At 36.0% G+C, this 27,512-nt stretch overlaps 1 protein-coding gene across 2 annotated transcripts; it reads left to right on the plus strand.

Moving 5' to 3' along the window:
* Positions 1-1,643: 1,643 nt before the first annotated feature.
* Positions 1,644-27,169, plus strand: LOC306887015 (lysophospholipid acyltransferase 5-like). 2 transcript variants are annotated; one of them, XM_079444471.1, is made up of 13 exons: positions 1,644-1,770; positions 3,429-3,536; positions 5,796-5,902; positions 6,833-6,926; positions 7,963-8,000; positions 9,316-9,494; positions 10,434-10,542; positions 12,551-12,637; positions 16,091-16,257; positions 16,381-16,528; positions 23,876-24,031; positions 24,166-24,293; positions 25,843-27,169. In XM_079444471.1, the coding sequence occupies exons 1-12, from the start codon at positions 1,686-1,688 to the stop codon at positions 24,283-24,285; spliced, it is 1,398 nt and encodes a 465-aa protein (XP_079300597.1). In that variant the 5' UTR covers positions 1,644-1,685; the 3' UTR covers positions 24,286-24,293; positions 25,843-27,169. The 2 variants fall into 2 exon arrangements, with proteins under 2 accessions (XP_079300597.1, XP_079300598.1); XM_079444472.1 differs by having other exon boundaries at positions 1,662-1,770; positions 26,153-27,169.
* Positions 27,170-27,512: the final 343 nt, after the last annotated feature.

Below are 27,512 nucleotides of genomic sequence, written 5' to 3' on the forward strand. Positions count from 1 at the left end.
TTCTTTTTTTTTTTTTAAAGATCACATAATGTGAATTGTTTTGAAAATGTTTTATTTTTTTTTGTTTTCATTGATGACATTATGCTTACTTATAATATCTAAACTTTGTAATGTAAATCAAATGTAACAAATGGAAATGGAAATATGGGGAAAATAAGACTTCGTTCATTTTAAAGGCAGAAGTTCAACAATACCTATAAAACAATATTAAGTTTGAAAAGAAAGCTGTAAAATGTGTCAGTATTTGTAAACAATTTAGTGTCTTTGGTTAAGTTTTTATGGCTGTTTTTTTATATTTTAATTGTATTTATTAATTTATTTATTGCATGTTTATCATGATGTAACTCCTGACTGTATTTGTACAGTTTTGAAAAGTGGTAAAAATATATATTCACCTGCTTTCTGTAATACTGTGGTGCGTTCAGCAGGACTGGCGCATATTAACGGCGACTCTGAATATTTTCAAAATATTTTTTGTTTCATAATTGCAATTCTATTATTTCTGTTCATCTATTACTTTTGACCCAACTTCACTTGTAACACCCAGGTGAAATAGTAAAAAGAAATCGACCATATTTAATAGGAGGAGTCATGTCCTCAGTTGGCTGAGATGGACTTGGAGGTGGGACTAAATTTTGCATACCCACAATGCTTTTCGCCATGTCAAATATATATAAAGATGTATCAGTTTTTAAAGTATTTTAAAAAAAGAATGTTGCATGAAATTCACTATTTATAAATGGAACAATTGTATACATTTAAATTGGTCTTCTGACTTCTTTAGAACTCCAATTATGTCGTCACCATGACCGATATGCCTGTCTAAAGTAGACTTTACGATTCTTTGGGCGCTAACTCTTAGAAATTTGCTCTTTTAGTATTTGTCCAGAAGGTTTCCTTTAAAAGGAAGCCCACCTTTTTTGGTTCAAAAAAAAGATACAAGTTGTATGAAGTTCAAAGCGATTATTATTGTAAGATTGCTCAATTCAGCCAGACTAGTAGACTTTTAGAAGCTTAATTTCTGGCATTGAATAACCATAAATATGAATATTAATTTGAATACGTTTAACACAATTCTAATAATCCATCACATGCATACTACATACTTAATAAATACCGAGAATTATAACAAACGTAAGTGGTGGTCAAACAATAATAAAGAGCCTGAAGGCATTCCTTATTTTCAGCTGCTTTAGATAAATAAATAAATAAAATGCCAAAACTTTGAGAAATGCAGCACTTTGACCTGTAGACGAAACAAACAATGCCTAGCATACAGAGCATTAGCAACAGGATTTGCACAACCGTTTGCTTTAACAAACACTAGAGTGCAGTATTGACTCGCTGCTTTATATTTATATCAAGACAATCTTCATTGTCAATATGAATAATCAGAACTTCAGTATATTTATATAACATTTATAATATGTGTGTGTGTGTTATTGAAACCTAAACTCATGGATTAATAACGTTTCCGTTATTCTGTATGAACTATTTCATCCCCATTTCGCGGATCATTTAGGTTTTTTGAACTGAAATGGCACAAATATTGCGCAAGGCGTTTTCGAAAGCTGAAAGTAAAGGTTCACGGTGAATGGTGCGAGAGGTTAAAGAGCGCGTGGAGATCTCACGAGCTCCTCAAAGTCGCGGAAACCCAACCGCAGCTACTTCCGCCCACACTAAAGATGGCGGCTCCCTTCATGGAGAAATTAGCCGAATATTTAGGTTCACCCGAACCGGCGGTTCGATTGATTTTGTCAGTCTTATTAGGTAAGTGAACGGCGCACAAGCGAGATGTTTTAGGCTGTGCTGAGAGTTTGTAATGCCTGTCGTTAGGAGTCATTAGTTATGTAGTTGCACTAGAAGTGTGCTCCCAGCAGCACTAACAACACGCTACCAACAACAACTCTCTCCATTCACACCGACTCCAGTCAAAATCAGAGGTCGACAAGGGCGACCTACATGCCAGGCGAGATTTCATGGTTAACTGCACACAACTGCCATGAGTGTTAGGACGAAAAGTAGTGTGAGGCTCGTTAGAGCTTCGTCTGACAGCTGTTTTGTTATTTTGCTACTGAATTTGAGTTGCTTGACCTACAGTTAGTTTTAACCTTTCAATGCAAATAAAGATGGGTTTCCAGCTATCAGGTGAGAGCAGATAGCAGGGTGATCTGTAATTTGGTCAGGTGCATTGCAGCGGACTGCTTAACCACTTCTACCAGATGAATGACATGTGGGCAGCTAAACCTGGACGTAGACGCTTGTTTGATCATTTGCATGATTTCAGTACAAACACTGTTATTTTACTGTGTGTTTAATCATGTGTCTGTAATGTGTACAGTGTCAATGAAGTTTTAACCGTATGGATCCAGCATCAGAATGATGCCTACTACACTTATGCAGATTTTCCAGGGCTTTTTTTTGCTTGATGACTTTGTTGATGACTCCATTTCTATTGTAAATCTCTACTGAATGAAATCCTGAATTGTTTTAATGTTTATTCATTCATTTATGGCAAAACTGAAATGCAGAACTATGTGTCAGAGAATGAGGACTTCCTACATTTAAAAGGCATCAGAGAACACTGAAAAATGATTACCATGAGACATATATAAGAAAAAAATATATAACACCAAAGTTTAAAATGTTTTAACCTTTACCAGGGATGCGCAATATATGTTTCCATTTAGATTACCTTCAACTAATGCAAACTTTAAGCAGAGTTGTTATTGTCGTTAATAAAACTACAACTATTAAAAACATTCAATGAAAAACCAAAAAAACACCACTTGGCAACTAATTGAAATAAAATAAGTTAAGGCTGAAGTACTACACAGTTATTAAAAACTGAAATAAAATAAATTAAAGCTAAATAGAAATATAAAAAAAAACACAAAATGACAAAACGAAGCCTCAAAATGTAAAAAAAAAAAAAAAAAACTAATTATTAAATGTATTTTATAGCATGTATTAAAATGAATATTCTTTTTATCATACTGTACATTTATAATATTATAATGGCTAACCTGTTGTATTAAACCATATTTCTAGTGTTTTTTGTTTGTCAATATTATAGAATCTTAATATTGGTCAATTAATGGTCACAATAACATGAGAATAATCATCAACTAGTTAGTGTCATTCATAATTTTAATACTGGTACTTCCTTAATTCTTTACTTTTCAGTTGTGCTTTCAGAAATCCTGTTTTTAAATTCTTGCTTGACTTGTCCACACCCCTAAAACTGCTGTTACACATTCCAATCCGTCAAATGCTCTGTCAAAGCTTTCTCTGCTGTGTTGCACCCCCAGAAGACAATTGTTATGTGCCATAATGCATGCTGATTTGATTGTTAGGGTGCAGGGAGCATTTGTCTACAATTGCATCACATCATGTGCCTAATCTGTTTCTCTCTGTTTTCCTTGTAGGTTATCCCTTTGCAATGGTGTACCGGTGGTTTTTCTTTCATCAATCTGCAACAGTTGTTCATCTCTTCCACACATTCTCCGGGCTGGCACTGGCCACGTTTAATTTTGGTGAGAGAGAGAAGGAAGCAGGGAAAAAGTGAAGAACTGAAAGATCTAATAACTAGTGTCCTCACAACTGTAGCATGTTTAAGTTAGACCTACTAGCTTTTTTTAGTAACACGCTACTGGTCATGATTACACTGATGTCAGTCTTTTGATCTACGGCCGGGCTCGTCGGCTAGCACTCAGTGGCTTGCAGTTAGTGGCTGTTGGTCCATATTTAGACTGAAGCATATTTACTATGGTTCAACTCCCCTAGTTTCCCTAATCTTGAACTTGCTCTGTTCACACGCATTCGATTCTCATCTAATATGACACACAAGCCTTGAGTATTCTCAAAACTGAACAACATCAAAGCTGGATCTTTTTTTCTTGCCAGTCATCTTCTCAACTACAATATGTAAATTTGTGCAAAAGTACAAAACATTCTTCTTACTGAATATGAGTTTTAAAATGGAAGCTTATGATTTATGTAATATCATAGTTCTGTGGTTTCATGCAGTTGATTTTGTAAAAGATCTGATTTTAAGCGGATATTTTTAAATGTTCTTTCTCAGTTTCCTAATTTGAAAACGGTTTCACTAACATTCTTGAAATTCTATATTACTTCTGTTTAAAAGTTTGGGGTTTTTAAGGTTTTTTGTTATGTTTTAGAAAGAAGTCTTATATTCATCAAGGCTGCATTTATTTGATCAAGAAAACAGTAATATTGTGCAATATTATTACATTTCAGTTTAAAATCATCCCAATATGCTGAATTGTTGAAAACTGTTAGCTGCTGCTTGTTTTTTGGTGGATTTTTTTTTAGGATTCTTTAATGAATATAAAGAACAGCATTTTATTTGAAACAGAAATATTTTTGTAGCAATGTAGAAATCTTGTTATGGTGAAGTGGCTTTGGCCCTTTTGGATAATTTGTCACTTGTTTGAATACTGAAGGTAGAGTTCTGCTCTGTAAAGTTATTGACTCTTTAGTGTCCTTCAGAATAATGGAGGGAAAATGAAGGTTATCCTGACTAACTGCTCTGCAGTCTGTGGTAATGATTTCCTGGTGACTGTGGCTTTGACATAAAGAAGATTGTGACAGATATCCATGAGGTTTGGTTGCCATGGCGATAACCCCTGGTGGTCAGAATGTAGTTAAATGAGAATATGAGTGGCAGGTTGAAAAGCAAGCTAATGAAAACCGATGAGTGTTGTGTTGGGAAATGTGAAAATTAACTTGTGCTTGTATTCTGTGTATTTGATTTCTTTGTGCTGCATTTGGATCTAACAGCAGGTCTGTATCTCTTTGTCTTTATCTGAGATATTTCACTGAAACTTTTTTTTTTGAAAATGATCTCTTTCTCTCATTTTTTGAAGGGATAGTTCAGCCAAAAATGACAGTATTCTCTTTCTCAGTGTCATTCACTTACAGTCATTTTGTTACAAACTCATAAGATCTTTCTTCAGAAAATCGCAAAGAAGATTTTTCAAAGAATGTCCAAGCCACATTTGACTTTTTTTCTATTTAATGAATGTGAATGGGTCTCACAGGCTTCAAAAAAAGTATTGTGAATGTAGTCCATACAACTTGTGCACGATATTTCAGCCATACTGAAGTCAGAATTAAGGACTGCGTGGAGATCTCATGATTTCTTGAAGTCATGTTTGTGCGATGAAAATGCCAAAGATTGTGTAGTTTTTCACTGATAATCTTCCCCTCAACTTCTCATTGTTCTACAATGTTTAAAAAAGTCATAGTCTTCAAAAATATTACATGAAACACCATTGGTTTTTGCACGTCTCATGAGCAAACCTCATTAATGTCAAAGTTGCCGTATTTGATTTGTGACTGAATAGCTAAATTTAAAATTTTAGCCTGTACCTTGCGGAAAACTGTCATATGGTTTCAGAAAATGTAGAATATAGTGCACTTTCATAGACATAGAAAATATCACTTTTATTATACTTTTAATACTGTTTTTGACATTTTGGAGGTTGATGCATGTACTCTTTCAGTTTCATATGTGGAAAACAGAGAGAACTTCAAAAAGGACATCACTCATTCAATAAAAAAAAATCTCCTTTTCTGTTCCACAGAAGAAAAAAAAAATCATACTGGTTTGAAATGACCCAAGGTTGAGTAAATGTTAACAGAATTGTAATTTTGTCTGAAGTAATCTGTACCATTTTGATTCTTCATAATGTTAATAAGGTGTTATATTGTTATATCATGGTCAGGTAGCACTGGAATGCAATAACACCATCTCTCTGTCCTTCTCTCAGGGTCTCGGGTCTATCACTCTTTCTTATGCATAGTCATTCAGTTCTTGTTGCTGAGGCTGATGGGAAGGACAGTCACATGCATTTTGAGTAGCTTTATCTTTCAGATGGTGAGACAACACACACATTCTCTCACACACACGTTGTTTTTTGTGGTTTATGGGGACTCTCCATAGGCGTAATGGTTTTTATACTGAACAAACGGTGTGTGCTATTGCCCTACACCAACCCTACACCTGAACTTAGCCCTCACAGGAGACTTTGTGCATTTTTAGATTTTCAAAAAAATACCATTTAGTATGTTTTTTTTAAGCCTTTTGAATTACGGGGACATAGGCAGTGTCCTCATAAACCACCTTCATATTGTAATACCTCTGTCATACCCATGTCATTATACAAATTTGTGTCCTCATAAACCACATAAACATGAACACACACACACACACTCTGTATCTTGACTCTTGACGTGATCTCATGCCTGAAATGTTGCAAGCTTATCTGTACCCTATTGGATCCTTTATATAAACATGTTTAAAATTGAAGTATCAGACTAAAACTTTATGACGTTTCTTACTCTAATGAAGACATACCTTACAGCCATCCTCCATGAAAAATGTTATATTTTATGTCGGGGTCACACAGACCCACCGTACAAAACATGATTAAATTCACATGCTGAGATTTTCTGACTGGCATATTCTTGTCAGTTTGATTTTTTTGGTTTCTGTAACTGTTTTTTTTTTTTTGTACCATGCTTTTTTGCTTAGGTCGAATTGACCCAAGCAGAAACAACATTAACTGGAATGTCTAGTAGTCACATTTCTGAAAAGAGTATGGCTATTGTGGTAAAGATTTAAAAATATGTTCCCACTGAGTTTTGATTAGGTCAGAACAACCTAAAACAATGTGAAGGGAACATAAGAGCTTAATTAAAAGTTAACATGTATATCTTTTGGGTCTCTTTGACCCCAGACATTTAAAACAGTGAAGTCAATCTCAACAGAAACTGAGGGTGTTTTTTGTGTGTTTTTGTGTGGCAGATATATCTGTTGATGGGTTATTACTACACAGCTACAGAGGAGTATGATATCAAATGGACCATGCCTCACTGTGTCCTCACGCTCAAACTCATCGGTATGATACCTGCTTTTAATCTTCCTCATCTGTAACTCCTCAGAATGTATGTATTTACAAATCGATTCTTTTTAACTATTTATCACAAGGCTTTGAAGGCGAATCAACATATGGATTCAAACACTTACAAAATACTTTGTTACAATAATGGTAATATAGTATGAATAATTTTGAATTTAAGTAACTGTTAGATAACTGAAAGGAAATGTAAATGTAAAATATAGGAAAAAAATTAACATACAAAATAAAAATCCACCCATACAATAAATAAAAAAAATCCATTATTGGCAGATAACCCTAGTGAAAAATAAATATGCTGTGTATTTAAAATATACTTATTTCATTCCAAATATACTAAATACATTTACATATTTATGTACTTAATAAAATACCCTGCAGTTTTACTTTTAGTATACTAAACTGGTATACTTAAAATCTGCTAAATTTTAATTTTGCACTTAATGCACTTTAATTGTGTGGAGGTAGTGCTGAAGTCCAACTAAAGATATACTGAAGTATATTTGATTGAGCTAAAGTGGAACTATTGCAAGTATACTTTAGATACAATGTTAAATATTTTGTAATTAAAAACAATTATGCAAAGATCATAAATCTTAATCAGTAGTGACATTAAAACACATTTTAGGCTTAATAATGTGCAGTGTGCATGAGTAGTAATCTAAATAGTTTAATTCTCATTTTTATATCAGTAGTTCTTGAGGAATATGTCAGTAAATATGTTAATAGGTTTGAACTATAGTTAGTATTTCTTAATGTATTTTAAATATTCCTTTTTTTTTTTTTTACTATTACTTTTTGTGCTTTTTGCTAGTGTGCTCTTGTAATTACCATTGTTAATATTCTTTATTTTCTTTTTTTTTTTTTTTGATAACTATTGTAATTTTCCATATAAAATATGTTCTCACTAATATGTGATCAGCATTTTGTTTTTTGTTTTCTTAAGTAAACTAGTCTCTGTCAGTGGCAGAGCTCATGTTATGTCAGCACTGATGATCATTTTATTTTCTCATTGCAGGTTTAGCGCTTGATTATTATGACGGTGGAAAAGAACAAGTGAGTGTGACTTTATGAGCTGCTATTAACTTCCACCATTTCTGTCTTCCTTTGCTGTGTTTGTTCACCTGTCGTCGTGCTATCATCATCTCACTCCTTTTCCTCTTCCTGCATCAATCTTTGCAGTTTTATGCACGATTTGAGCATAAGGAACTGATGAGGAACCACAAAGTATGTTCTTCAGTTGTGTAGCAGCCGTTCTGCTAATGACCATTATGGATAAGTGTAATTATGCCTGGCAAGGTGAAGTGTAGTGAAAGTCACAGAGATGTAATTGTGTCATCTGTTAGTTCTATACTGCAATCAGCTCATTTGTGGCTCAGATTAAACACTTTTGTCTAAATATTAATAATAGCTGTGGCTCGACACAGTCGGCTTCTTCATGTGATGGTGGTTAAGTGGTTATATTTCTGTTGATCTCTTCCTCTGTGTCAATTCCTGTAGCCACCCTAGAATGCTGTTTCTTACTCAGCTTAAAGCAATGTTTTATTGAGGGTGTAAAGATCACTGGATGACCGATAATAAGCCCTGTTTACACCTAGTATTAACATGCATCTCAGGTAATCCAGTCACAAGTGATCAGACTGATGGTAGTCACATCTGGTCAAAGGAGAAACATGATATCACTTACTGTTGATGAAGTGCAAAAAAAAAGAGAACTGACTGGAAGAGCAAAACGAACAAAACAACTGGTGGACCGTTTCTCTAAAACATGTTTTATGTCTAGTCAGAAATGTGATGTTTCAACCTCCGAATGTGGTTTAAGTGGGGAAGAAAATGTTTTGGACCCTGTATTTAGCACAGACCACTTGTAATCCAATCACTTGATACAGATCTGAGTACCAGGTGTAAACGAGTTCATACACTCTGCTTTGTTCACTAGCATAAATATAGCACATTCAGAATTGAAAGCATTTTGCCTGTAACGAATCCCACATTTTTGCATAAGTAGTTCTGGAGAACAAGCTGTCTGAATTACACTACTGTACAAAAGTTTGAGGCCAGTGAATAAAAAAAAAAAAGAAAAGAGTACTTTTATTCAGCAAGGATGCAATAAAGGGATAGTTTACCCAAAAATTCTGTCAGTAATTGCTCATCCTCATGTCGTTCCAAACCTTCTGACCTTTCTGGACCTTGAACAGTTTTTCCTGTGTTTTGATAGAAATGAATGTTGCCTTAGTGAGCATAAACTTTTTTTGAAAAACAAAAAACAAAATCTTACCAACTCCAAACTTTTAAATGGTAGTGTATATTTATGTTTTAATTTCCCAGCCCCTCCCTCTTAATTAATTTGCTCATTTTCTTTATCTAACAGTCTCAGCTGAGCGCAGACCAGAAGAAGTCTGCCCTCAACTCTACACCGTCTTTGTTGGAGGTTTTTGGTTTCTCATACTTCTATGGAGGCTTCCTCGTAGGGCCTCAGTTCACACTGCGAAACTACCAGCATCTGGTGTCTCGAGAGATGTCTGATGTTCCTGGACAACCACCCAATAGGTGAGTGCACAAAATTTCACACACTAACAGCCAGCTCAGCCAGATTCTGTCAAACCAATGATTTTACCTCCTGTAAACAGTTGTTTCTTAGCTTTTAGTGGACACTTTTCATCCGAAGTGATTTGCAGGATTCATTTGTCCATTACAAGGACAGTTCCTGTCTTATGACATTTACTTGCTCAAGGGCACTGTGATAATGAACAAGTCTTAGTAACTCTTTGTGCTCTTGCAACATGCCTAATCTTTTTTTTGTCTTTATCCATTAAGCTATAGACAACCATATAGGCACTGGATGCTCTGATGTTATTGGCTGGCTGCACAACTGGCCCTAGAGTTAGAAAATCTAATTACAAATAAGATGTATTTCTCGTATAAATAAGATATCATTTCATTTTGAAAATAAATGAGTTTTCTTTCTGCTGAAAATGAACATTCTGTATTTTGTTGTTTGTATAGGAATTGCAGCAGTGCTTAATGCATCATATCACGAGGAAGATAAATGATTATCAATGCTTGAAAAGTCAATCAAAATGCAGATGCTTTTTGACACGCTTTTTCAGACATCAATTTTTTATTATATCCCTGTATGTGAGCAGAGAGAAATACAGAGGACAGTAAAACTCACTATAACATTATGCAATCTTTGCTCCCATTGTTAGTCACCACCACACACAGCGTCTCTGATATTTACATAAAGTTAAGCTTTTGTCAACTTTGTTGAATTGCCGGCGCACACATATCATGACTCCAGTTGTCACTGTTGTTGGAAATTGAAAAAATGTTTTTGTCACAAAAGCAAGTTATTGTCAGTGTGAACAAGGTTTAGGCAGCACTGTTTTGACAACAACTTAAAAAGTACTGTTAAGGCCCATTGTACTACTTATTATAGTCCTCCGTTAATTGACAATTGAATCTAATAAATGTTTCCCGTTCTTGCAGTGTGGTGCCAGCAATGAAGCGATTCGGTTTAGGTCTGATCACTCTATCGGTCTTTGCAATAGGTGGGCCACACTACTCAGATAGCTACTTCTTAACAGATGAGTTTGAGGTAAGTGAATCGGTGGATTGTGACTGAACATACACAGAGTCACAAAATTAACAGCCTTTGTACCTGAATCTCGTGAGCTGCCACTTGTTTTTGTTCTGGTATCTTTTTAGTGTGGTCCTGATGTCACGCATACTCCCAGTCTGAATAAGAGCGCTCTTTAAGTCTGTCAGTTACAGTCTTGGCACCTATTTATATATTCTTGGAAATGGAAAACCGTTGCTGCAAGTCAAATAACCGCATTTTGACTGCTGTGGAGGAGGGAGTTAAAATGAGCTCACACAAAGAGTGAAAAATGTTGAAAATGAGTCATTGTTACAGGTGTTGATGTATAACCGACACTCAGTTGTATTAATTTAATCTGTTTATCTTATCAAATGTCAGTTAATACATTTCAGCAATCATTCAATCAGTGAGCCAAAATTGTGCGACTTAAATACTCGTGTTGGATCTAATCGTGTGTGGGAACGTTTCACAACAAACGTTCAGCGCAAACCGTGTGATAGTGTGTTGAAGTACCACAATCATGTTGTAATGCAGTGTACTCTCATTGCATGCTGTAATTTGGTGTATCTTATAAACTTTACAATAAAGTTTTATTGGACAAAGAGTCATATCCATATTTTCTATTCATTATCATTAACAATAATAAAAAAATATTGATTTAAACTAATCGTTTATACTAAACTAAACCTAAAAACATTTATTGATTTACCACTGCTATAGTACTCAGGAGAAAACCAATGCTGTGAATTTAAAACAAGGCAAATGTCTTCCAAATAGGGATGTAACGATTAACCGCGAACCGGTTGAAAATCGATTCATATATGTGACGATTCAAATCGCTTGAGATGCTAAACAAATCGCGATTCAGTTAGGGGTAGGAGTTTATATGTGAATGTATGTCTGAGGGGAACTTACTGTCTTTAGAAAAGTTTAGATGGTATTTTTTCTTTTCATCTTGCCTCTGTATAATGCATATTAAAGTTCGTAAGTGCAGGGCTGCTTTGTTTACAGCGGAAACCAAGGAAACGCTTAAAGCGCCACCTGCTGGCAGAGAGTGTATCTGCGTCTCATTCAGCTCGTCTGCTGTTCCCTCTCGAGAGCGGTCTCTCGACATGGCGTAAACGCCTTGGGGACTCCCTTCCTTCCTAACCTACCTGAAATCTTGCACAATGCCAGTGATGTTGCAACTCTCACTGGCCAATGCCAGCCAAGACGGCTAATTGGGGCAGGGCCCCGCCGCTATATAATGCGCTGTTTTGGGGGCATAAAATGCATTTCTCCAAAAATTAATAAATTTTCTTTAAACTGCAGTCCGTAACTTTTTTTTGTTTGTTTGTTTGTTAAAAATGATCCAAAATCAATATTTGAGCAAGTACATAACTAGCCAGTGTTCAAAACTACATTAATAATAATTTGCACGTTTGAGGTGATGTGAGCTAACCGATTGTTAGATTTAATCACCATTGGTAGCTTGATTTATTGTAATGCTATTTTCCTCAGTTGGTCAGAACAAAAGTGGCAGAATTGTTACTTACTGTTCAAATGACAATATCCAGTGAAAATTATTATTTGTGTCATATATTCCAAGACGTAGACTAGAATCTGTGATTCCTGAGTACAGTATCCACAACGGTGCGGCGATTGACAGTCTCACATTCACCTCAAAACATTAGATTCATCCGCGCGCTGAACAGCTGTGCTGGTGCACAACCCAAGCGAGGAAGATAATTGCGCAAATAGCTGCAGTTGCAGGTTTTCAAACAGAGATGGCGACAGAGGCAAAATTTACGGACTGCAGCTTTAAGAAAAAACTTTCAAATTCTTGAAAAGAATCTTCTTAAATTAAAAAAACATCTTAAAGTGGCTAATTAAAAGGAAATCATACTACTTTTGGAATGTTTTTGTAAGCCAAAATCTTGTTAAAAATTAAATAAGACTTCACTTTTCATAATTCATCGCAAGTAATTTATTTCTTCTCATCCTTTGTTTTAATCTGTGATTTCAGGCACATCCATTCTGGTACAAGTGCGTGTACATCCTAGTGTGGGTGAAAATAAACCTGTATAAGTACCTCAGCTGCTGGCTAATCACGGTGAGTAAACGGCACAACCATAATCCTCCATTAAGAGCAGACAAGCGGTAATTGAGTCATTACATTTCATGCTGTGAACCCTGTCAATGTATCTTTATTATCTTCTTGGAGAGGTGGTAGCTGCATAACAAGGCAGTTACAAACAAGACGTGGCCCTCTTTTTCTAGTTAAGAATGTGAATCTGACTATAGAAGTGCAAATCTAGCCACACCTGTTCAGCTTGAGGGCATGTAGAACAGGTTTTCAGCCTTAAAACTGTCTATAGATTGTGATTTGTAGATGTGTTTGCATATTTTGATTGTTTGACGTAGTCCTTTCTTTGTCCTAGAATGTTTTTGTCATTCAGTGACCCAAACTATATATATATATATATATATATATATATATATGTGTGTGTGTATTATATGATATATATTACATACATATTATAAAGTGCCCTCCATAAGTATTAGAACAATAAAGACAAAATTGCTCTGTTGGCTGTGGAGTCAAGACATTTGCAAATATGATTAAAAGATGAATAAGAGACAAAACTACAGAATGCCACATTTTATTATTAGCCGTTTCAACACATACATGTTTTACCAAATAAAAAGGACAGCACATTTAGAGTTCATCCCACTCATTGATATGAGCATAAGTATTGGGACAGTTGAACATAAGGCAGATTTAAAAGATTAAAAGCTATTATTTAGTTGCAGATCCCTTGCGCACAATCACAGCAGTGAGTCTGTGACCCATAGACATCACCAGACTCTTGGTCTCATCCTTTGAAATGCTTTTCCCAGCCTTTAAAGCAGCCAATTCCACTTGTTGCTTGTTTTGGGGAGTTTCTGCCTTTACTCTCCTTTTCATGTTCAACCAGATTTAAATCTGGAGATTGACTTGGGCAATCTAAGACATTTCTTTGCCGTTAAAAATTCCTTGACTGAACTGGCAGGGTGTTTTGGGTCATTGTCCTGGTGCAATATGAAGCACTTCCCAATGAATCTGGTGGCATTTTCTTGAATATTGGTAGGCAAGATGGTTTTGTACCCTTCCAAATTCATTCTGCTACCGTCATCATACATTAAGTCCTCAGTAAAGTTGAGAGGGCCTGTTCCAGAGACAGCCATACATGCCCCTGCTGCCATGACAACACCTCCACCATGCTTTACAGATGAGGCAGTATGCTTGGGAACATTTGCAGTTCTCTTTTTCTTTTTTCTTTTTTTTTTCTCCACATTTTTGCTTTCCCATCACTTAGATAAAGGTTCATCTTTGTCTCATCGGTCCATAAACCAGTGTTAATTTGGGAAGTCGTGGCCTAATGGTTAGAGAGTCTGACTCGTAATCGAAAGGTTGCGGGTTCGAGTCTCGGGCCGGCAGGGATTGTAGGTGGGGGGAGTGAATGTCCAGCGCTCTCTCCACCCTCAATACCACGACTGAGGTGCCCTTGAGCAAGGCACCGAACCCCCAATTGCTCCCCGGGCGCTGCAGCATGGCTGCCCACTGCTCTGGGTGTGTGTTCACGGTGTGTGTGTGTGTGTGCATTTGTTCACTACTCACTGCTGTGTGTGTGTGCACTTGGATGGGTTAAACGCAGAGCACCAATTTCGAGTATGGGTCACCATACTTGACAATACGTCACGACTTTACTTAATTTTGACAGCAAATTTTGATTTAGTTTTAGTCATAACCTTTTGACTAAAATGCCATTTAGTTGGTCATATTTTAGTCATCTGAATTGTTTTTAGTTTTAGTCGACTAAATCTACAGTAAATTTAGTCGGCTAAAATCTAATGGGTTTAGTTACAGTGCATTTATTATGCATTTCTCTAAAAGGTTCAAACTCATTATATAGGTTTGATATTAAGGTTTTATCATGATAGACTGCGATTTAATTGCAGTGAAACAACATGCCTTTGTTCAAATTAAATAACCACTTCTCATAAAGAACAAGAACATGTTCGTCTTTTTAATGAAATACCAATAGTTATATAGGCTAATTTTCTTTATAACAAATTTTTTACCATATTCTTCATTCTTTCAAGCAGACATATTTATTTATATACATAAATTTAGATTAATCTTTAGGGCTACTAAAGTTTTTCAGTCAAGAGCAGTGAGTAATTGTATGTCTTTCTTTTGTTGCTTGATTAACATCAATGACTCGGACAATAGCAACTGAATTAGGCTGCTATCCCTTTAAAACCGAATGCACGGATGCAATGGATGCAGTAGACTGATACATGTTCTCTCTACTGTTTACGCTCACGTAAGACGTAATCAACTGTGTTTACGTGAATACTCGTCAAAACGGACATTTCGACATCATTTTGTGTGTATTTTTCGGTTCATGCGACATGAAAGAGTACTCATGTGCTGTGAGACGCGCTTTCTGTGTGTGTATGCTTCAGTGTCTGCGCTCAGAAAACCGGACTCTCTTGCGTCGTCAGATTTATCCATATGCCTGCTCTTCTCTCGCTGCCACATATTGACATTTTCGAATGTTTTACGCGCCGTGCAGCAAGTGTATTTTATCTTATGTCCCGCCAGTTCATATGTTCGCATCTAACCTTCAACGCAGCAGATTCGTTCTCAATTAATCTCTTAATCTCCTGAGGACAGTAGATTGTCAGAGCATCACCCCCGTTTTCTGGAAGTTGTTGGTGATTTTACAGACACGTCTTTTAGGGTTCATTTTCACAGCTTTTATGATTTGTCTGTCATCAACTACTGTTGTTTTCTCAGCCGATCAGGTAGTTGTTGGTTGCTGGTGGTTTCCAAACTCTTGATTTCTCCATGCCCTTTGTTTTTGCTATAGCTCTAATTGACTTCCTCTTTTCTTTTAGCATCCAAATTGCTTGCTTTTCTCTCAAAGTCAGCTCCCTCATCTTCATCCTGGTTTGTGTGTGTCATCATCGAATGTAAGATTCAGAATGCAGAAGTAATGGATATAACTGATACGACACATTCTCTGCTTTTAATATCTGAAGAATTAATGCAACAGGACACAGCTGATCACTTAGAAAGACCTGTGAGGCAACTGTTCAGATACTTATGCTCACATCAGATAGAGGGATGAAACGCTAAAAGTGCTGATCTTCTTAGCTGGTAAAACATCTATGTGTTGAATCACCCAATAATAAAATGTGACATTCTGGAGTTTTGTCTCATATTCATCTTTTAATCATATTTGCAAATGTCTTGACTCCACAGCCAACAGAGCAATTTTGACTTTACTGTTCCAATACTTTTGGGGGGCACTGTATGTATGTGTGTGTGTGTGTGTATGTATGTATATAATATTATAATTATAATAAATTAATTTTCAACAGTCTGCTGTGTTATCTGTTTAATGATTTCAAACAAAATGTTGTGATTTATTTTTTAAATGTGTGACTTAAGTGTCCAAAATCACTGAATACAGACTTCTCTCTCATATATTTATATTGATATATTTATACTTAGGAAGGTGTGTGTATACTCTCTGGGCTGGGCTATAATGGAAAGAACGAAAAAGGAGAGCACCAATGGGATGCCTGTGCAAATGTGAGGCTCTGGCTATTTGAGACCACACCGCTTTTCACAGGAACCATCAGTTCTTTCAACATCAACACAAATGCTTGGGTTGCCAGGTATGCACATGCTTTTATAAATTTGACATTTATTGTAATCGAGTCTTTCAAAAATCTTTTTTTAATGTATGTCAATTAATTTTCTCTTAATTTCTCTTTTCTTTCCACCCTTCTTCGGTACAGGCATGTGTTTAAGAGGCTGAGGTTTTTGGGTAACAAGTTGTTATCTCAAATGTTCACATTATTATTCCTGGCGATCTGGCACGGCTTTCACTCAGGGTACCTCATCTGCTTCTCCTTGGAGTTCATCATTGTCAATGTGGAGAGACAGGTAACCATGGCAACATTGCTATACCAGATATGAGGCGTGAAGTTGTTTAGAATCAAGAAGACTGAAGTCTTTGAGTCACATACTTTCATGCCAACCGAAGGCAGATCTGAAAGTTTACAGCTTTGAAGAGAGAGTGTTTCTGAGTTTAGTAACTCACTAAGAATTTATTTGAAATGATAGTCTTGCTCTTATGTTAGGGATGGACCAAAACTAACTGCATTGTAGAATCATTAGTAGTAAGGTTATCAAATATAATTAAATGTATCATGAACAACTTACACAGAGGGTGTATATGTATATATATTTACAGTGCCCTCCAAAAGTGCTGGAACAGTAAAGTCAAAATTGCTCTGTTGGCTGTGGAGTCAAGACATTTGCAAATATGATTAAAAGATGAATATGAGACAAAACTCCAGAATGTCATGTTTTATTATTGGGTGATTCAACACATAGATGTTTTACCAGCTAAGAAGTTCAGCACTTTTAGAGTTTCATCCCTCTATCTGATGTGAGCATAAGTATCTGAACAGTTGCCTCACAGGTCTTTCTAAGTGATCAGCTGTGTCCTGTTGCATTAATTCTTCAGATATTAAAAGCAGGGAATGTGCCGTATCAGTTATATCCATTACTTCTGCATTCTGAATCTTGCGTTCGATGACGATACACACAAACCAGGATGAAGATGAGGGAGCTGACTTTTTGGATGCAAGCAATTTGGATGCTAAAAGAAAAGAGGAAGTCAATTAGATCTATAGCAAAAACAAAGGGCATGGAGAAATCAAGAGTTTGGAAACCACCAGCGACACCAGCAACCAACAACTACCTGATCGGCTGAGAAAACAACAGTAGTTGATGACAGACGAATCATAAAAGCTGTGAAAATGAACCCTAAAAGACGTGTCTGTAAAATCACCAACAAATTCCAAAAAGCTGGGGTGATGCTCTGACAATCTACTGTCCTCAGGTGACTTTGACTCAGAATTACAGATGCTACACAGCAAGATACAAACCTCTGACCAGCACCAAAAATAGAAAGGCAAGATTAGTGTTTGCAAAAAAGCACAAGGGTGAGCCAGAAGAGTTTTGGAACTGTATTTATGGACCGATGAGATGGGAAAGCAAAAATGTGGAGAAAAAAAAGGGAACTGCAAATGTTCCCAAGCATACAGCCTCATCTGTAAAGCATGGTGGAGGTGTTGTCATGGCAGGGGCATGTATGGCTGTCTCTGGAACAGGCCCTCTCAACTTTACTGAGGACTTGATGTATGATGACGGTAGCAGAATGAATTTGGAAGGGTACAAAACCATCTTGCCTACACCAATATTCAAGAAAATGCCTCCAGATTCATTGGGAAGTGCTTCATATTGCATCAGGACAATGACCCAAAACACCCTGCCAGTTCAGTCAATTAATTTTTAAGGGCATAGAAATGAAAAGTCTTAGATTGCCCAAGTCAATCTCCAGATTTAAATCCGATTGAACATGAATTTCCCCAGCTGGAGAGGAGAGTAAAGGCAGAAACTCCCCAAAACAAGCAACAATTGGAATTGGCTGCATTAAAGGCTGGGGAAAGTATTTCAAAGGATGAGACCAAGAGTCTGGTGATGTCTATGGGTCACAGACTCTCTGCTGTGGTTGTGCACAAGGGATCTGCAACTAAATAATAGCTTTTAATCTTTTATATCTGCCTTATGTTCAACTGTCCCAATACTTATGCTCACATCAATGAGTGGGATGAACTCTAAAAGTGCCGTTCTTTTTATTTGGTAAAACATATATGTGTTGAAACAGCTAATAATAAAATGTGACATTCTGTAGTTTTGTCTCATATTCATCTTTTAATTATATTTGCAAAAGTCTTGACTCCACAGCCAACAGAGCAATTTTGTCTTATATATATATATATTGTTACTCGGCGTGTCCTTTTATCTCTTACACCTTTAACCCTATGATAATTCAGGTAGGGTAAGGATAGTCAAATCTAACCTAAACCATGAAGCACTCACCCACCCGCAAGTTGAAGTTCTTTAGGAATGACGTAGAAGCAGTGTTAATTTTGTCGACGAACCTTTTTTCTGTGACTAAGACGAGACGTTGACGAGCTAAAACTAATATCTGATGATAAGAACTATGACGAAATTTATGCCACATCTTCGTTAACAAGACGAGATGGGACTAAAATGTTATTTGAGGACTACCGGACATTCAAAATACATTCTATAGGCTAAGTTAACTGTCTTGTCTTTCAAAATGTGCGTCTCTGTCATTGGATAAGGTGCGTTTGCTTGGCAGCCGCAGTGGACGGGTAGGCTACCAAAACACGAACTGACGATCTGAAACAATGGCCTCAGCACCCGAAGGGTTAGGGAATGGGTGACCAGACGTCCCGTTTTTCCCGGGAGTCACAATTCATTGTCGATTAACTTAAAGTTAGTGAAGGTGCGATAGGTGGAAACGCACTGATAGAAGTGCTCTCTCTCGTGCGCGCTCCACTTCTTCAGTTCTCATACAGCGCGCGATCAGTTCTCAGCGCTCAAATACACACACAGCAGTCCACATGTCTCTCATGTAGAGTATACAGTCCGTCATGCTTTAAGTGAGCTTAAACAGGTGGGTGAAAACTGAATGTATGTCAGTAGGCTATTACATGCATACCTTCCGTCTTAAATGGACAGCATTCATAATTATCTGTGTCATAAATGTTAACCAACAAAAGATGTTAAATAAATGTATACTTAAGTAAACCTACTGTATCTGAAAAATACCAGTTTTTCCAAATTCAATCCTTGATTCAAATTTCTCATAACGAAGCTTAATTGATTTGGTCTAAAGAGAGAAGAATTAATGACTATTTTTGTTTGAATACTACATATAAAATAGCTACCAAAATAAATGTTGGTAACTGCAGTTTGACTAAAAGTAATGACTAAAAGTTGACAAAAATGCAATGACTTTTCGTCGACTAAAACTATGAAAGACTCAAATGACTAAAATGTGACTAAGATTATTAAGCTTTTTCGTCTCAAGATAAAGACTAAGACTAAATCAAAAATGCCTGCCAAAATTAACACTGCGTAGAGGACTCCCTTGTGGCTGTTCTTGTTTTGAGGCTCAGTTTGTAGTTATAAGTAAAATCTCTTATTTTATTAGTTACAAAACAAAGCAAATAATGCAAAAATAAAACCAAATCCGCTAAGCTACGAGCTCTACATTCAAACTCTAGACAGCAATATTGGAGATACTGTTAAGCGCCCCTTAATATGGGGAATCAGGTGTCCTTAACGCATAATGCAGGCAGTATCTGAAGAGTGGCTTACTCCTCAGACTCTTTATACTACTTTTTGGGAAACTCCATTTCAATATCAGTCTTTGTGACTCATGTCCGATTGCCGGATGTCCTTCCGTCTTCTCCTACGCTGTCGTCTTCTTTTTGCACTTTTCTTCTTCTTTGCTGTAGTCTTGTTTGTTTTACCTCCGCTTGTGGTTTTAAGCCTTCTCTTCACCCCCGTGTACCCTTTTAATAACCTTTGTGGTTAGTTACAAACATTAAATTTTCACACCTGTTCTGCAGTATAAACACAGGAAGTCATGCACATTTATCGAAGCTCTACATCAATATTATTTAAAGCATTTTAGGTACTTTCATATTCAAGCATATATGGCTCAAAACTCAAAAGCAAGCAAAATAAAATACCATTGAAATGGGTAAATAGCAATCTCATTATCCATATCCAAAACTATGTATGCATGTATGTTCATTTTTTGTAACTTATTTAAAAAAATAAACTTTCATATATTCCAGATTCGTTACATGTAAAGTAAAACATTTCAACACTTTTTTTTTTTGTTTGTTGTTGTTTTAATTTTGATGATTAGAGCTTACAGCTCATGAAAGTCAAAAATCCAGTCTCTCAAAATATTATATTTCCTAAGTTCAATCAAAAAAAGGATTTGCAAAACAGAAAAGTTCAAGTTCTTTAAAGTATGTTCATTTATGCACTCAATACTTGGTTGGGGCTCCTTTAGCACAGACTCCAGCATCAGTGAGGTGTGGCATGGAAGCGATCAGCCTGTGGCTCTGCTGAGGCACTGTTGAGCATTCAACTCAACTGTGGGCAGGTGCTAAAGTCCTGCTGGAAAAGGAAATCAGCATCTCCATAAAGCTTGTCAGCAGATGTAAGCATAAAGTGCTCAAATCTCCTGGTAGACGGCACCATTGACTTTTGGCTTGATAACATACAATGGACCAACACCAGCAGACGTCACGGCACCCCAAATCATCACTGACTTCGGAAACTTTACACTGGACTTCAAGCAGCTTGGATTCTGTGCCTCTCCAGTCTTCCTCCAGACTCCAGACCTTGATTTGCAAATGAAATGCAAAATTTACTTTTATCTGAAAAGAGGATTTTAGACTACTGAGCAACAGTCCAATTCTTTTTCTCCTTAACCCAGATAAGATGCTTCTGACGTTGTTTCTGTTTCAGAAGTGGCTTGGTAGCCCTTTTCCTGAAGACGTCTGAGCGTGGTGACTCTTGATGCACTCCAGCTTCAATCCACACCTTGTGAAGCTCTCCCAAGTGTTTGAATCAGCTTTGCTTGACCGTATTCTCAAGCTTGTGGTCATCAATGTTGCTTGTGTACATTTTCCTACCCAGTTTCTTCCTTCCAGTCATCAGTGCATTTAAAATGCTTTGATACAGCACTCTGTGAACAGCCAATCCTTTCAGTAATGACCTTCTGTGACTTACTCTCTTTGTGGAGGGTGTCAATGATTGTCTTCTGGATCATTGCCTAGTCAGCAGTCTTCCCCATTATTGTGGTTTCAAAGAACAAGAGATTGCCGGAAATTTTACTGTAGGGATGGTCATTTAATGAAACTCAAATGTAGTGGTCGACCGATATGGGTTTTTTGACCGCCGATGACATTTCAAATAATTTGAAAATGGATTAAAAAATAAATGTGTAAAATAAATATACTTGTACTTTATGTGACAAAGTATTTTTTCACAAATAATTACATATTTAATTAAAAATATATAATTAAAAAGGAAGTAAACACTGTAACCAACCACTACATTCAGTAATCTGGGAAGTTTGTTTGCATTGGGAAACATATTTTTCAACCAAATCCAAGGTAACACTCATTTTACACACAGCACACAGTGAAAATGACATGAATAGGACAGTGGGCAAATGCATAAATCGCAGCATACTTTGAAATCACAAGTTTAAAGTTTGTCAATTGCACATCTCCAGTGAAGCTGAATTCAATTCACAAGAACCGACCATCACGCAGAGAACACACGATCACGCAGGATACAAATGCACACTTCACAAGATCTCACAATTGGATTCGACTAAGTTTGTGAAATTAAATGTTCATTAGACATTCAAAGATTTGTTTAAATGATATAAATATGCGTATTTGCTGAATGTTGACGGCAAACAAGAAAGTATTATAATATTATACTAATATAAAATCAATCGTTCTAATACTGTTTTTGTATACATTTTAATTCCTTTTGTTTATTAGATTATTAGATATATTATTATTATTATTATTATTAGATATGATTATTAGACAGACTTCAATAGACAGAACTGTTAACAATGACCGTGAACTAGAGGGAGAATGTGAGCACTGTGTGCTTAGGCGCTGCTGTTCTCAGCGCTGTCAAAATAAAGGTCGGTGTGCCGATGCCGATATTTCAAAAATGCCAAATATCGGCCAATATATCGGCCAACCACTACTCAAATGTAAATATTCTAATATTTTGAGATACTGGATTTTTGACTTTCATGAGCTGTAAGTTCTAGTCATCAAAATTAAACAAACTTTTGAAATGTTTTACTTTGCATGTAATGAATCTAGAATATATGAAAGTTTCACTTTTTGAAATAAGTAAAAAAAAAAATACTTTTTCACGATACGATACGATATATATATATATATATATAATCACACACACACTCTCTCGCTCTCTCTTCAACTTATAAATGGGTTGGAAAGATTGTTGAAGCTTGCATTTAGTAAATAGTTAAACAATATTGTGAAATATTATTACATTTTCTCTTTTAATATATTATGAAAATATAATTTATTCCTTCAATGGCAAAGCTGAATTTTCAGCATCAGTACTCCAGTCTTCAGTGTCCCATGATCCTTCAGAAATCATTCAGATATGCTTATTTGCTGCTCAAGAAACATTTATTATTTTTAATTTAGAAAACGGTTGTGCTGCTTAATATTTCTGTGGAAACCATGATGCATTTTTATTCAGGATTCTTTGATGAATATAAAGTTCCGAAGAACAACATTTATTTAAAATGGTAATAATTTGTAGCATTATAAATGTCTTTACTGTCACTTTACTATGCATTTTTTCAGAATAAGTGTTAATTTCTTTAAAAAAAAAAAAAATCCTATTGACGCCAATTTAGATGGGTGATTGAGGTACTAAACTGCATTTTCATATAAAGAAACAGATGGTGAGATTCAGCTGGCAATGACAGTATGGTACTTAAGAATGGCAGTTGCAGTTGTTGCAAGTAGTTTGCTTGTAAGACAGGTTATCTTACAGGTTGCAGACAACTGTGAGTATATGAGGAAGCATCTCACACATGTAGTCATATCTTGAAAATGACAAGTAATGCTCACGTCACAAAAATGTGAGACATCTGTAGACATTAAATGAAAGTTGATGGAATATTAACAAATGACATTTCCTGTCTGAGACAAAACACATTTTTTGATGAATGCTGATAGTAGAGCTTGATCATTAACCTTCTCAGGAGAAAAAGAAAACAAGTTGAAATGTAATACTGTTCAGTGAACTCTGGCTCTAGGCGAGATTGAAACATTGTGCATGTTTCCTTGTGCTATGTGTCCACCGGTGCGGAGTGAGTGGAGCAAACTGTTTTCACTTTGTTTTATGGCAGGCTCATACAGGGAAATTGACAGAGGAGTAAAGCAAACAACATTTATTAATCTAGGTTAATGTTTCTTTTGCTATCGGGGCAAATGAGAACACACACAAAAAATATTTGTTTTAGTTTCATTTACCACTATAGGAGTTTATACAACAATGTCGACTTTCATTTTTGGGAAGCCGGAAATGTGAAAAAGGTCCTTTTATTAATATACCATTGTTTACATTTAGTCATTTGGCAGACGCTTTTATCCAAAGCGACTCAGTTTACTCTTAAAGCATAAGTTAATGCTAATTCATACAATTTGAATAGCATATGGAGCATTTCTTCTGCACAAGTGGACACATGCTGTTAGACAAAGGCTCAAGAAACAGGCTAAAAGTAATAAAACTGTTTTGTAAATATTTTTGCAGGCTCAGTCACTGGTGCAGGACAGTCCTTTGCTGACATCTATAGCTCAGAGTCACCTGTATCCATTTGTATATATAGTACAGCAGTTAATTCACTGGCTCTTTATGGGATACCCTCTGGTGCCATTCTGCCTCTTCACTTACGACAAGTGGCTTAAGGTTTGTTCTCATTCCTCAGTGGTTTATTAATCATGAATCTGATGCTGAAAGTGGGATGTTTATGATCCTTACCTCCTGTATCTATTCAAGTGTTTGCTAGTGTCATTTACATTTTGAATGTTTTTGTTTTCCAGGTTTACTCCTCTATATATTTCTGTGGTCACATCTTTTTCTTCGTTGCCTTTCTCGTCCTGCCATACCTCCGCAAGGTGTTCGTGCCTCAAAAAAGAGGCAGTGAGAAAAAGGAGGATTAATTGAAATGGTAAATTTAGCATCTCTCTCTTCTAAACTCTACTGTTTGTGCCACCTGTCTGTTCTCACTGTTTTTCTGAGTGTGAGTATATCACATCTATTCTTTCCTGTGGAATCTAATGCTGGCTTTAGGTCATATCGGTACTCGTATGAATACACTAACTTAATTGCAAGTTGGAAACTCAAAATATTATTTGTCCAGTTTAGATGGTATTTATTTTGTGTGATCCAATCTGAAAGATGGCAGAAATCGTTCTAATGTGCTGATTTGCTGCTCAAGAAACATTTATTTTTATTATTAATTATTAATGTTGAAAACAGTTGTGCTGCCTAATATATATAATATTGTGTAAACCATGTTTTTAAAAATATTTGTTTTAATTAAAAATCATTTATTTGAAATTGATTATAAATGATAAATGACCCCAAGATTTTGAATGGTAATGTACACCATTTGTGACCCTGGACCACAAAACCTTAAGTCTTAAGTCGCTGGTTATATATTTGTAGCAATAGCCAAATATACACTGTATGGGTCAAAATTATTTTTCTTTTATGCCAAAAATCATTGGGACATAAGTAAAGATCATGTTCCATGAAGATATTTAGTAAATTTCCTACTGTAAATGTATACAAACTTCATTTTTGATTAGTAATATGCATTGCTAAGAACTTAATTTGGACAACTTTAAATGCGATTTTCTCAATATTTTGAGTTTTTTTTGCACTCTCAGATTCCAGATTTTCAAGTAGTTGTATCTCGGCCAAATATTGTCCTATACAGTAAAGGAAAGCTTATTTATTCAGCTTTCAGATGATATATAAATCTCAGTTTTTAAAAATGGACACTTATGTGGTCCAGGGTCACATTTCATCTGTTACTGCATGTTGATAGGGCTAAGAATCTCAAAAAATGTGAACAAAAGCATGAAACAATTGGCATGCTATTCTTCTAAACCATTTAAATGTTCTTGTATTTGGATCTAACCTTAAACATGATGTTTTGATCAGAATTTAATTATGAACCCAATTAAGTATGTACATATTTTGTGTAGTTTGGATAAAGATAACTCTAAAAGAGTGTAAATAATGCACATCTTCCGTTCTGTCTTAATTCCACTAGTACTAAAAACAACTCCTAGAAGTGGCAAAGAGAGATATTCAGATGCCGTGTCCTTTTTATTCTGACGCAAATCACTTGAACCTACACCCCGCATCTTAATAATGGCTTTTGAACACGTATCTTCCCAGGAGGACTTATAAGCAGCATAATCATACTTCATTAGATCATGACTGGTGATTCAGTTAAGATCAGTGTGACCATAAGCCATTTAATTCCAGTAGGAAAAGTGTATCATCCCTCTGTCTCACAAAGCCTTTCACTAGCTCTGCCGCAGTGTTTCATTCATCCAGGTCTTTGTAGAACATCTGTTTATTTGTTTGCATGACTTTTTGGATTTGAGAAGCAGATTCTTTAGCAGTCTCTTACTGAAAGTGCTTTAGATGTGACTGTGTGAAGATGTAAAGTGATCAACGTTTTTCCTCTTTCTCTTACACAGGTTTGACTGAAGTGAACTGTGACTTTTAAAGAGCGCCTGAAGAGGACAAATTTTTAGGCCTTTAGTAATATATTACTATTTACATACAGCACCGATGTATGTGTACAAATGTTAGTCCGTTGGAAAGTTCTTCATTCTTTGTGTGGACTGTAATGACAAAGCTGCAGAAATACAAGCATTTCGGATGTTCAATATTTGTTAAATAAGATTTACTGATGTTTGGTGGCTGAAAATAATGATAATGTATCTGCTCATACCATTGCACTCATTAATCAGTAATGATCTCATTTCCTGTTTCCTGTCTAATCAGAGAACTGGCTTTGGCTGTCGCCGAGGTCACGTGTGCACTTTTAGAAGGGACGCAGAGCACGTATTTCAAAGATGGAAACAAATGAGATGCGTTTTATTTTCCTTTGCTAGGAATATTTCAACCTCACGTACCCTTCAAAAGACAATGAAATGTGAAAAAAACACAAGAGTGAACCGTGATTGAGCATCGCCTGGCATTATAAATGAATGTTTTTCATTTTTATAACTGTTTTTTCTTGTGACCACACAACTTTTGATGGGGATTCTTCTTTTTCTTTTTAAGAATGAGTTTTATGGTAACTACATTTTGTATAGCTTTTTTGGCACTTTCATATGGATCATCATTCTGTCATCTCATCCTCTCACTCCATTTAACACAGTCTGTCCATCCATCTGACCTTTTCTCATTCACTCCATTTTCTCCAGCAAATCTTCTTGTCCAGTGTATGAGCACAAGCGAAACAGAAAACGCAGTAACATCAACACTACTAATCAGAATCATGAATATGATGGTAAATTTGTGTCTGTATTATTAAGAGCAGAGTATTTAAATTATAAAAAGTATTTTAGTAAAGTGTGCACACCAGTGGCACTACTAAAAACTGCTGTGTAAAATCTTTAAGTGTCGGTACATATTAGTTTGTTAGTTTTTTTTGCAATCTGTTCTCAGTAATTCTTACGCATATTTGCCTCCATATCTGTTTGGTATGACATGACCTATTGAAGATCCTTGGCACAAATATAGCCTACATGACTCTTCAGTGAGGGCCAAAACCTGCACCCAGATACAATCTAAGGGAGCAGAGGCTCACTGTAGCATCAAAGTTGTTTTATAATATTTATACAAGTGGTTGCAAATTTTATGGATGTAAAAATTGTTTTTGGGAAACAACTACTTCTGCCTTACTGCTACCAAATGTAAAAAAAAAAAAAAAGGTGTGAGATAGAAAAAACAACAACTGCTATTAAATGAAACCGTTTTTTGTAATACTCATTAAAAATTCTGGATTTTAAAGTCGGTTCTAATGTGTTTCTGAATTGTGGTGTCAGGGTTTTGTATCTGTCTGCTGTGGGAGCCGATATGACGTCATCTTGCAGTCAGGCCCTAGAGCTGATAGTGAGGAGTTCAAACGCACTCATAAATGACATTCATTACAAACTCGAAGTGGGAAGTAAATGTGTGGTTTGAAGATGCGTAGTAGTACACAGTAGCCTCCAGATGCTTCCCTCAAAGCCTAGATGTATCGCACAGCCATCTCGCTGATTAGGCACTGCTAAACGGGAGGAACGAATATGTTTCCTACTACGAACAATGCTTAGCTCATTAATATTAAGTAGATTATGTTAATCTCGCTTGGTGG

The sequence above is a fragment of the Barbus barbus genome, assembly GCF_936440315.1.
Source record: "Barbus barbus genome assembly, chromosome: 21".
Classification (NCBI taxonomy): Eukaryota; Metazoa; Chordata; class Actinopteri; order Cypriniformes; family Cyprinidae; genus Barbus; species Barbus barbus.